This window comes from Pleurodeles waltl, chromosome 4_2 (assembly GCF_031143425.1).
Source record: "Pleurodeles waltl isolate 20211129_DDA chromosome 4_2, aPleWal1.hap1.20221129, whole genome shotgun sequence".
Classification (NCBI taxonomy): domain Eukaryota; kingdom Metazoa; phylum Chordata; class Amphibia; order Caudata; family Salamandridae; genus Pleurodeles; species Pleurodeles waltl.
This window is the reverse complement of record NC_090443.1, coordinates 750,082,781-750,095,911: the sequence shown is the minus strand read 5'-3', so window position 1 is coordinate 750,095,911 and position 13,131 is coordinate 750,082,781. Positions and strand designations below refer to the sequence as shown.

Below are 13,131 nucleotides of genomic sequence, written 5' to 3'. Positions count from 1 at the left end.
TGCGTGCATCCTGACTTGTGCCCTGAGCTTGACAACGTATCTTTGTTAATTATTTGAAGGAATGTTCAGATTTCATATATAAAAAACAAATTATGCAAAATGTTTTACTTTACTCTCATTAGACTTTTGCATACATTGGCGTTCGTAATTCTTAATGTACACATGAAAAACATTCATATGAAATGCATTATTAGTAAACAATATACACTCAATGGCAGCTATCCTGTCAGTGTGGCTAGCAGCTTTAGATAGGCATGTACTGTATACAGACACATTATCCCCATTCATTGCACACCCACCTCTCACAGTAGGCTTACACATTCATAACACACACTGTACAGGTACACACACACGCACAGACATATACACACACACACATCCAACAGAAAAGTAATGCATATATTGCCAATAGAAATGTTTACCAGATACATTATTGAACAAAGACCTGAAAGAAGAGTGTACTCAGCTCCAGTGAACTTATTGTACGAGTCAAATGATAAAAGACGCTAGTATAAACTCCTTGACCAGAGAAATAGTCATGTGTGCCAAGGGAATGATGGAACCTATTGTTCGACCATTTCCCTTTATGTTGAGGCTGTCATGTTATTTTTTGGGGGACAGCCTCAGTGCCTCAGTGGTGATAAACCTGGCTATTAAGAGGCTTATCTGGGTGAGTGGGGTGAGCAGCCCACAAGGTCGGTAGAGGTTATGGCCTTTACACCGTTACCCATCTGTCAAAGATAGAGATCCCTGCCTGTCAGCTAGAGATCTCTAAAGCCTTAAGTGCAGTCGCCAGCGAAGCAGATGCACAGAGGGTAGAGAACTTTGTAAAATAGATGCCGTGTTTTTTCATTTGTTTTCGGGAAAACAAAATGTTTTTTTTAAAACAACCAAAAAATACTTCTGACATATAGGAAGTTTTCTCCCAGCAAGTTGGATCCATGAATTTCCTCTTCTGCTTTGGAACTTCATGCCTCACACAGGAGTCCCAGCTGGCATTGTACTATCAGAAAACCTCTGATTCCCTCCCTTCAAATGTGGTGGAGTAGTCTCAAGTCTAGGCATCCACCAAACTCTAACTGACTTCCTTAATGCACTCCCACAGATATTTCTTCAATTGATAGGTTTAAAACTTTTGCTCTGAGAATATGCAGGTATTATTATCTGTTGCATCATATAACTCAAACCCAAGACATCAGAGATGAATACCTTACCAATCGGGAGATTATTCCAACATTTAACACCATTGTTGGAATTCCATAAACAGATGTTACAGATAGAAGGATCCTTGGCCACTGGAACCTACAACTACCAGGAAGACCCATACTTAGTGAGTTGTTGTGATACAGTTTGCTTAAAATACAACAGTGCCATTAAAGTCTGTCCCTCGTCTTGGAAGAGCCTTCCACTGGAAGGTGTGTGACAGCATACGCTGGTGGAAAGGGCTAAGCCACCACAGTGTTTGTTTTGAAGTCTCATTGTTAATGTGACATCAAAAACCACCTTGGGCTCAGTTCTGCATGAAGCTCGCAAGGAGTATCCCGCAAGAAGAAAAGAAAAATGTTCTGAACAATGAGGAGAGTCCAATCCAAGAAGCTAAAATTATGGACTTCTTATTTTACTAGCTGGCTGCTATACAGCCTTTGATAGAATTCTGTTTGGTCATAAGGCTACCTTCCTGCCGAGGACTTCCACCAGTACGGGGCAAATTAGAGCATACATATTTGGCATAATTGTTATGAAGTATGTTGTATTCTTTTATCATGCGCCTCAGAACAGGGGTGGATAGTAAAGCAGTGCACTGAATGGTAAGCCAAAAAATCCGCAGGTGTGGGTGCCTTAGGTAGAAAATGGGCTTTTACTCACTGCCAAGGACTGAAAAGTACAGCACTCAGGGCCTGGTTTATACTTTTTCACACAAAACTGCGTTAGTGCAGTTTTGTATGAAAAAGTATAGCCCCAGCTAGTGCCATTCCTGGACGCCGGCAGGGCGCCATATCTATGGAATGGTAAAGGACACTAACAGGATGGGGGAGGCGTAGGAGAAACAGGAGCTTGTGTGCCGAATTATGGCGCTACACTGTTTAGAGGCAAAAAAATTGTCTGTAAGCAGTGGAGCGCCATTTCCTGGCGCACAATCCCCATGGTCTCTGACCATGGAAATATGCCTACAGGTCCCCTAATGCCTGCCCATACCTGTCGTTAAAGAATGGCACTAAGCAAGCTTAGCACCATTATTTAAGGCCCCCATCCCCCTGTGTTGGATTTTAGCACGGGGATAAATGGCGTTAAGGCCATATCGTCCTTTTCTGGACGGGAATGTCTACCTTGCATCTCATTAACGCAAGGCAAGTTTTCCTGTCCAGAAAAAGACGTTAACTCCATAACTTTGGCGCTAGACGTGTATGGAGTTAGGTTTGTGCTGAATTAGCGTAAAAAAACTGATGCTAATTCAGCGCAAACCAGGTATAAATATGCCCCTAATTTAGAAGCATAACCTCATACATTCATATGTAGGAGGTGTTTTTAACTACTGTCTGGAATGTGGAATAAATCATTTAATGACATACAGGACTTTGACACAAGCGCATCTAATGAGTGCACATTACAAATCCGCACACCAGACAGAAACGTGCGTAAAAAATATACGAGGGCACACATATAAAACCGAACACAGGAATACAAGGAAGGATACAAAGGTGCACGTTTGGCACAAACTGCTCACAGACACTCTCACCAGTCTCTGTCACTGAAAAACACATACACGCGTCTTTCTCTCTGACTCATGTTTTGCTCTGTTTGGCACCGCTTAAACTAAAATTCCCGTTTTTGTGTGAAATTAATGAGGCTGAGATAATATGAACCTAGGCGTGCCAACGAGGAACTTGTGAGCTAATAGCATCCTGTTAAATACAATTAGCTTTTCTGCCAATTGCTCTGCGCTGGAATAGAACAGCTGCAGTCTAAATGCTGTGTGCTGTGGACAACAGAAACCAGGACATCTATGTAAGAGAGTTGTAAACCTTTCCAAAAAAGCGAATAGAATCGGATATATGTTTAATAACGTTGCAATCAGTGACTTCGCGCCCCCTTATCATTTGTAGGGTTTCAAATAGCATCTGGAGGAGCCGCTCAGAGACACATTATTCTTTAAATTGCATTTATTTGTTGCATATTCCTAATAATGCATCAGGTGCGCGTTTGTCCGCTGTACTGTTGTAAGGCATGAATTGTTTATGCACTGCCCCGGTCCCAATCTCTGACACCTAACAACCTGCAATCTAGTAATTTAAGTCATTCAGACCAGCCAACTCAGTGTTATTCTGTGTCATGAAATGTTCGAAGTCTCCCCACGGTTACCTGGGGAAGTGCGATGCCGCATGCTGAGCACAAAGTAAGCTGGGAACACCTACAGAGTGGATTCCATAGTTGAGCTCCATGACTGGATGTCCAAGCTCCCATGGACATGAGATGCTTCCCCAAAAGCCATTGTTTTATGTGTTCTGGGGAGCGTAGGGGTGGTCGCTAAAAGGTGTGGGTGAGTAGTAGAAGGCTTGAGCCTGGCTCAGGGCGAGGTCCTCTTTGACCTTCAACCCCAACACGAGCCAAGCCTGGACCCTTGTACATTGTAAACAAATGAAAATGCAGACACCATTAATTTCCCTCCTGTCTCCAATTGTGCCTTCACACTGGGTTGTGGTTTACACCTGCAGCACAATGACTAATACCAAGCAGCTCAATGGTTTTTGCTTAGATTTCAGCCTTCACTTGCCCAGGACGAGAAAAACATACAGCCACATTTTGATTCCAGTAAGCTAATTTTACTGGGATGGAATGATCTTAAGGACAGCTGGCCGACAGCTGCTTGCGCAATAAATTTGTATTATCCGGCCAATTCTCTAAAAATTTTAGAACAATATTGATGTCCCAGAGAGTGGAATACTTTGGTTGAGGGGCTTGGACATTCGAATACCACAAAAAAGCCAGCCTACAATCTGCTATTCGCCAATGGGCTTACCATCCAAAAGCAGTTGACTGCAGAAGTCATGGACTTAAATTTTTTAACTGACTGATAGGCCATACCAGCAGATGCTAAAGAAGATAAAAGGATTACTACTAAACAGCAATCTACTCAAATGGGATCAGCACCCCATTCATGGCACCAACCACACCAATGCCGCCAAGCTTAGGTTTATTGTTTATGTGTACCATCAGACTAGGCTTGCCCGGTGAAGACTGCAGCATCCTGTCAAGTGCCTGGGAGACTGCGTCTCTTTCATGCCATCAGCAAGAGATATCCAGCAGATCAAAGAATGAAGTTGCCCCACTGGATCCAGCAACAGGTTCCCACAGATTGGAGTCAAAACCGAACAGGCGCATGCCAATACGAGGAGTACCAAAAACCTCACCTGGGCTTTCCAAAATGGAGTCACTAGAATCATTTCTGCTCTCTGATGCCTCACCTGGGAAAGAACCATGGGAATCATCATAGACAAGGGAAAATCATAACGCAGGCTGGTGGACCAGTCCTGAAGGAAGGCATCCATGGCCTGCACTTCCAGATCCAGGTACCAACTTAAAAAGCTCTGAAGGTATCAGCTGAGGCAAGAGGCAAACAACTCCACCAAGCATGGGCCCCACCAGTGTTGAATCGCACAGAAGACCTTCAGGTTAAGTTTCCAGTTGCTTAAATATCATAGATGACGAGAGTGTAAAATCTGCAGCTGCATTGCGCTTTCCTAGTAGTGGAAATCTTGTCCATCTGCAGAAGGATACAACAATCCATCTTGTCTGGAGAAAGGCTCTGAATAAGACCCCACAAGTAGTTCCAGACAATTGATGTGAAGGGACAGCTCCGACTTGAACCAACAGCCCCCTGTGGAGATCTTGCCACATCACGCCCTCCAACCTCTCCGGCTGGCATCCGATTCTATAATCATCCCTGGAGTCGAGCCAAAGACACCTCTGCCTTTCCAGGCCTACATGTGATCCAACCACCATGAAAATTTCTGTCCTGCTTCATGTGACAAATTAACTTGCTCTAAGTAACTGAGACTCCTGCAGAGGCGAAGGATCTTGAGCCGTTGAAGAGCCTTGTAGTGGAGAGTACCCAGGAAAATGGCATTGATTGAAGCAGCTAAAAGCCCTACATGCCAAGCTGTCAACATCAAGGGTATCATCTGTTTGCAAATCGCAGACCTCATTCTTCTTGATATTCCAAACCTTCTGAAGGGGCAGAACTAGCTGCGTTAAGACTGAGTCTAGCCAAAAACCTTGAATTCCAGACTTCTAGGCATTGATAATGAAATGCAGAACCTGAAGAAGGAGACTCGTCAATTGTAAGTGAGACATGACTGTCTGAGTACTCTGGGCCATAACAGTGGTGTTGTCCAGGTAGACGATCAAGTGTACACCTCCTTGTTCAAAGGGACCAGCCTCATGATCTTTATGAAACACGATGGTGTGGAGGAGAGGCCAAAAGGAAGAACCCTGAACTTGCAGCAATAACCTAGCCACAAAAACTGCAGAAAGTGATGATAAGGGGCAGATATCGAGCTGGTCAAGAATGATTCTTTTGAATTTTGACGAACCATCCAATCTCTTTCTTGAAGAAAATCCTGTAAAAGATGAATGCCCTCCATTTTCAAGTGCTGGTAAACTAACCAAGCATTGAAGTCCTTCTGTTTGAGCACCAGACGAAGCATGACCCTTTCTTTTCTACTAGAATGATATAGCTGAGATAACTGTGTGGATGAGGAGATGTCACCCCTCTAGCCTCTTTTTCTAGGAGAATCTGAATTTCTGAGGTGATGAAATCTTGCGTTTATTGAAATAAATAGATCAGGAAGGGCTGGGAACCTTGAAAAGGAGTGTTGTAAAACTCCAACTTGAACCCCTGTCCTGACTTGATTACCAATTAATCCTGGATTAACATCCATCAATTGTGCAGGAATAGACCAGTTCTGCCCCCCCAAAAAGACCTCCAAGATAGGAATAATTCTGACCTGTAGCTCCAGATTCCTGGGAGGTTGTTTGCGCTCCTCTGTAGCGCCCTGTCCTGGAATGGTTCCTGTGGCCATGTTTGCGGAAAGGGTAGAAGGTGGAGTTCTAAGAGTCATGTCCACCACCTCTACCATGTTCGTAGTAGTCTCGCTGCGGGCCTTGGTAGTAACCTCTGCCGAGCACACGCCACCTGAAGTGTCCTACCCTGTCAAAAAGGGATTGATGAAACACCTTGTTGAGGGGACCATGGGCTTTGTCAAGAGAACTGTATATGACGAAAAATGTGGTGAGTTCCATGAGGAACGAGGCCCCAAAGAAAAGATCTTGCACCACTGGTCCTGCATCAGAAGATGCCAGCTCATAAGCTTAGGACTGATTTTGGAGCATGAGTATGGAGCATCTACACTTAGTGGAAATTGTACAGTTTGCATTGCCAAGTTGGCACAGTGCCCCTTGGGCCCATCCCACCAAGACCTCAGGATCGATGGAGGTGGCGGAATCCTTGGTCTGGAAGACAATTTCAGGATTTTTGTGAGGGCTAGTGACATGTACCAACTTATCCTGGCAGTTGTGCCACTCACTGTCAAATCCCTTCTTTGGATCTTTTAAATATTTTTTAAGAAAAGTAAACATGGTGGGGTCCACCTCAGGATTTCAGTCACCTTGCAGGGGAGAACCGGCCTGGGGCATTCCGACTGCAATCCCACGTTGACGTCTTTATCAAAGCCCTGATGAATATGAGACTGGACATAATCGGTCATTTCTTGTGGAGGGAGCCAGGTGGTGGATTGCGGGTGAATGATATCCGTTGGTTCAAAAAGCAACACTTTGGAATGTTTGGTGGATTCTTCATGGCTCATTTAGCGCTTACGTTTTCTGGGACCAGGCTTGTCTTTGTACACCGAGCTACCTGAGTTAGAGGAATCAGCATCCCCAGGCTTCTGTGAAGGGGAAGAAGTCCTAGCATATGCATGATCCCCTGGAAGGGAGCCCGCAAGCTTTTCAAATGCAGCAGAGTCGAGTCCTTTGGCAGATTTTCCTTTTGTCTTGCTTATTTTCATGAACCTCTAGCAATCATGATGATTGCTTTTTGTATAAGGATAGTGAGTACAATCCTGCTTTTGTGAATCATTTATGATTGTGATCTTTTTCAGAGCAGTAAAGCATGTGTTCCAGATTTGTGATTCCCGAACTACACATTGAAATTTTGCATTATTTTATTTTTAGGAGTGTTTTGAATAACTCTAGGGTGATATACATACCTCTTAACCCCACATTGCCCTCTCTCTCTATTTGTTGTGGTAGAGTATTTATAGGCCGGTGAGAGAGAGAGAGAGAGAGAGAGAGAGAGAGAGAGAGAGAATATGGATGAATGTGTGTGTGGCATTCTCACACCCATCCAAATTTGAAGGGGAGGAGTTGAATGCTCTTTGGTACTCATCTGCTCTGCTCTTGTCTTTGAAATTACATGTCTGAGAATTCAGAAACTTTGGAGAAGAGTTTATTCTAATGACATATACTAGCGCATAATTGACGCATTGGTGTAACTGTTAGTGTTGGCTGCATGCTTGCATTGAAGCAGAAATATGCTCAGGAAATTCTATGATTACCAGCAAGGCAAACGATAAGGAAAACACATGCGCTGAATATAAATAATCGTTCCTCTCACAGTGATACGTTTTGGTTGGGTTGTGTCATATGGTTATTACCATCAAATGGAAGCACGTTTGCTTCAGCGGTGGCTTCATTTATGGGCAGTGCAGCAATTTCCAGAAAATAACTGTGCTCCCAATTGCAAGATCCGCTGATGAGCGTTCTACTGTGGCTGAGAGCGTTTCCTGCAGATGTCATGCAGTGCACACAATCTGTGCTGCCCTGTGGGAGGTGTGAAGGGTCAGACTGTATTTTATATGTAACTAGCCACTGACTATGCAGCAGCCTATCTGTGGAGAGTTAAGGTGCAGCTTGCTTACATATACATTGGAAGTGGCCTTTCCATTTATTTCCAAACAGCAGCCATACCTGAAGGGGAGAGAAATATGTATTCCCTTTCCATTTATAATGATGGAAGAGGAGGAGATGCGGGCCCCGGGTGAAATCACTCAGTCATTAATGGCTAGAGAATGCCCTCTGGGGTCATGCTCGACATTATTAATAGCAGCAAAAATAATCATTTCCTTGTTGCCTGTTTACAGTGGCTAACGTTTCCTAGCCATTAATCCCCGACTACAGTAACCAAACCGAACGGTCCCAAGGTGCATCACTTTTTTTTTTAATGACACAGTGATTGCATGCAATTAAAATCCTTGGATGTCACGGTGTCAGAAGGAAAGCCTTGCTAGTGTGGGAAAAGCTGGTCCACTTCAGCAACATTTCCCATCAGCGCATGATTTGTCCAGCCGCCGCGCCTCCCGCGCGCACTAATAGCCGTGCAGATCCCCTGTAATATTACGTGAAATGCATGGTATGTTCAATTTCATTGCACGATCACCTCTGGCCTGTGGTGGAAGAAGTCGCGGAAGGAATATTGCTCTTCTACAGATGATTGAAGGGATTCTCACATTTTAATTACTGCATCTTCAGAAGGCTTTTTTGTCGCACCAGTTAATTTATGTCAGCACCACTTTGATAAACAGGCCTTGCAGGGGACTTTGATGAAATATTAATGTGGCAGTGCACACAAAATTGGTATTTTCTAGTTTCTATATGACTCTATGAGCCTGATGTGTTGCTTGCACAGAAGGCCAACCATTTCATTTCTGAATTATCACCAGCTCATTACGACTAGGTTTGTTTTACTTTCTTAAAAGAGGGGAGGGTGCCGTTTCCTGGCTGCATACTTTGACTCCAGACTTATTTTCTTCAGTTGAAGCTTCTGCAAGCCTGATTAGCAACAGCGCTGCCAGGTTTTTCCCACTCGCCCACGGAGGCGTTCTGCTGCTCAACGTTCCACCATGTATTTTTGCATGTGGGCCTCCGACTTCATTAATTAGCGTCATTCGCTAATTGACTAAATTGTTATGTTTGCCTAAGTAACCTCTTCACCTCTCGCCTTTCTCCATCTCAACCGTCGGCTGCAATTTCGGATACCCAGAAAGGCAACACAAAATGGACGCTGACGACAAATTGCAGGGTTCATAAATAATATGAAGAAAGTTACATCACATTAAAAACAATCTTTGCGTTTATTTTTCCCCTGTTTATGCAGAAGTGGCGCCATAGCAAGTAAAGCCTGAACCTAGGATCAGTACAACGAAACTGAAACAAAAGGAAAACTTTCTTGGCACGCAGAAGGCGCGGTTATACTGCTATGTAACAAAAATAAAACCATAAAAAATAATTTACAAAAATCTGCACTACCCAAAATTTAAAATGTTGTAGGTAACATATTTTAATAATTTAGAACAAGTTTTACAGCGATGATGTATATTGATCCGAGTGTGCTTTTACAAAGCTTTCACAGTCTTCATTAAACTATCGGAAAATGGCCGCCCGTACTGCAGCTCCATTAGGATCACTTAGGTTTGTGGACAAATACGGTAATGTGTACTGCTCTCTGCTTCTGATGATTTCCTCTCGTGTATTACAATTATTTCAAATTATGTTACTGAGGAAATGCAGGTAAATAAATCAATGGTACCAGGCCCACTTAAAGAGCCAGGCGGCCCCCACGCAGTCTGCGTTCACTGAAAGAGTCTTCCCCAGAGTACAACGAACACACTTTTTCTCCATGGTGTTGTCAAATTTCGGGGTCCATTGGATAGTTTTTCCTCAAAGTAACTAATGCGCATGCACCAATCAATTTTCTCTCAACTATCGCTACCTTGTGCTTCTTACTCGACACCGCACCAGCCTTAGATGCATGCCTTTCTTGTCTTCTTCAACCCAAATGCATCCCTCTTGTCTTATTTCTACAGAGTGTCATTGTAACATTTATGGCTCAGCCCATGACCGCTGTAAGGACACAGGATGGTGTGAGTGTAAGGAGGGAGCGACAGGGCCTAAATGTGATGATTGTCTGAAGGGATATTTCTGGCACAGAGGATGTCAACGTAAGTAACTGCGCAAGCTGCGCATCGCCCGCAGCTTGGCTGTCTTTGCTTTTGTTTGCCAGCATGCGCCGCTCTTGTACCCGAGGCAGAACAAAGAGCGGAGACTCTTCCAAGCTTGGTTTGAAATCACATTTTAATGCCTGAACCAACGCTGAGATTTTCTAAATGAGAGCAAGAAATTGACTTTTTGTTGCTCATTTAATTTCAGTCTGCTTTTAGTGCCCTCTTCCCCTCCCCTGTTGGAGCCCGGGAGTGCTTCTATTAAAAAATGCAGATCTATGTGCTTTGCAAGCTATAAATTAAAGTGCTCCGAGTGAGGCTATCAAGCTGAACGAACAGCACGAATCACACTTGTTATTAGCAAGCGACTAAAGGTGATGTCCTGCCCGTGCATGTTAACACAGCCCTTCCTTTGAATGCTGCCCTTTGGTGTAACTTCAAAATCTTTGCTCATTAATTAGGTGACATCAGTGTAATAAATAATGGCCGTGGAGTAATTCATTATCTGTCGATGTAGTAGTCATGGAGCCAGGCAGAAAACCAATGGCTGTTAAATAACTCAATCCTGGCCTAATTTCAGCATTTTGCAATTAGAGACATTGAGGTTAATCTTTAATTGAAGATACTGTTTGGTTTTGAATTAAACATTCTGCAGAGTGCACTTAAGGCCTTTTTTGCTGTCCCCTTATAATTACTCCAACAGTGCGCTGCCACACTCTGCTGGGTGCGCAACAAAGGCTGCATGCAGGCGTTTGTGAGCATACAGCAAATACACACGCAGTGATTTCTAACGCATAGCAACATTGAGCATGGCGGTGGCACAGAACTGAAAGGCCAACCTAGTCCATTGTTTTCTGTTTTCCTTACATATAATAGAGCACAGATCATTCACAATTTTCTAACTTTACTGTTGCATTGTCTGTACTGTTCCTTATCATACAATACTATTCATTTGCTTAATTTATTAGGTTTAGCTGAGACAGCACATGCTGTCACTTGCAAGACATGTTTGTGAGAGCCCACTCATTGCTTACCATTGCTTGGCTTCAAGTCACTCTCATTTTTTTGCTTCTCTTTGGTAATCGTGTGCAGGCTTCACTTCCTGTTCATTTGATTGTCCCACCATTGGAGCATAGCCCAAGTCATGCTTCCTGGCCTAGTTCCCTTTCACTGCTCTTGCTTTCGGAGCTACCTTTTTTTCTTTTACTTGCAGCATTCCATAAGCGTGCATGTGTTTGCAGGCCCTCTACCCTCCACTCTGTAAAGTTGTTTGCCCCTGCTGTGTTGTTGCTTGCACCCACCCTCTCTTACATTGCTGCTAGCCCAGTGTTGCTCCTTGCACCATGCCTTCTGCCTCCTCCCACATCACTTCCCCGTCCCTGCTAACCCCCTCCCAAACTGTTTTCCCCCAATTCTTGCTTGTCCTGTCCCTCTTTCCCCATCGTGTTTTTGCTTCCCATGTCATTGCTTGCCCTGACCCTGCTCCTACTTATGAAGCTGATCATGTCGTACCACTTTTTAAAAACTTTCAATCATGCTACACACCAACTGTGCTGCTTTACAACATAGCTAAAAGGCATTGAAAAAGCCACTAGTCTCACATAGGCAAGACCTATTGGCTTCGCAATGCTTGGTATTTTTAGGGGTGGCTTGAGAGCGTAGCTGCCTGCAATGCTATTTGTTACCCTTTCTTTATATACATAAGGAAAGCTTTGGCTCTTTTCAGAAGAATAGTTCTCTCTCACCTCTTGGTATTAGCTATTTGATGTATTATTCCATCTCCTACGGATTACTTGCATTACAGTGCATGGGGACTATTTCACAATTTAAAAGTAAACTGAGTCATCACACATTAAAATCTTTAGCTCACAAATGCAATGTATACTGCAAGTAATACTTGTTTGTTTTGTTTATTGCACTGCGCCAGGCTTTTATTAAAACTATTTTAGTGAGTACTCTTAGTGCAAGCCTAACCTAATGGTTGACAGTGTTTGTTATATTGTGCCTTTATCACTACTACTGGGGTGTTGCTTGTCGAATACAGGAACCTCCCTGTGAAACAGTGGTTGCTTCTTGAATGCAGTACCCTCTCTGTGAACTGCTACTCATGAGTGCCGCTTCCAATTCTCCTTCATGGGTCTCCAAGTCATAGGTGCACCTTTGTTCTTGACAATGCGTGCCTGAGGTACATTACTCTTTCTAATTAGAAACTGTAGCATGTCTCCTCTCTGCCACTTTTTGTGTGCTTCAGTTAATGAGCACCTTTGCACTTATGGTTTATGATATGCATTAGTTTGGAAGCCCATCGTTGTACTTGAATTGGTTTTGCCCTGGTGATGTACCCTCGAAGTATGGACACAATAGAATAGACTGGGGCCATAGTAGTGATGTGTGCAGTGGTGATACAGAATACCATTTCAGCTGGTTGTATCTCCTATTTCACCCCACATGTATCTTGATCTCTCCACAGCATTGTCGCATGTTTACCCAAATTGAGGTCCTCAAAACAGTTGAGACCAAAATCTGTCTCTTCTTTGAGCTTAAAGGCCTCAATAACATTGACACACTATGCATAACCATATCTGCACCCTACATAAACAATATAAATCTTCTTGAATCCTTTGGAATCCACACATGTCCTCGTTGGAAATTGTTTCAGAGTTCAGAAATCTCATGAAGTCCCCACAACCAGGAGTGTAACATAGGCCTCCACAGACCCTGCGGAGTGGGGTGGCCCCACGCTTCGTCATCCAAAGGGTGCCCCCTCAACACCTGTGATGGCTTTATAAGAAACAGTTGTGTAAGCCTTTTTTCCTTGCAGCTGAAATAAAGAAAATGTGCAACATTATTGTTTTAATGTTGCTGATCATGTGGCCACCCATGGGCATAACAAGCCCTCAGCAAAGGGGTTTAAAAGGGTTTCTGGTTCCTTTGGTAGGGGCGTTAGGCCCCTGCAGCACCTATGGTGCAGGGTTGGGGTGGGGTTCCTTCCTGGGGACCCTCATTCACCCCTAGGCCTATGAAAATCTTTGAGATATTGGAGACTAATGGGCCCCTCACATATATTGCCGGTGGC

At 43.8% G+C, this 13,131-nt stretch overlaps 1 protein-coding gene across 5 annotated transcripts in view; it reads left to right on the top strand.

The window, feature by feature from the left end:
- NTNG1 (netrin G1) overlaps positions 1-13,131 on the top strand; it is a 671,288-nt gene that overhangs the window by 605,329 nt on the left and 52,828 nt on the right. For 2 of the 5 annotated variants that reach the window (XM_069232409.1, XM_069232412.1), the window contains one exon: positions 9,921-10,055. The exons of the other annotated variants lie outside the window; for them this stretch is intronic. In XM_069232409.1, coding sequence (XP_069088510.1) covers positions 9,921-10,055 — 135 coding nt within the window. The remainder of the gene's footprint in view (positions 1-9,920; positions 10,056-13,131) is intronic. 5 annotated transcript variants of the gene reach the window in all.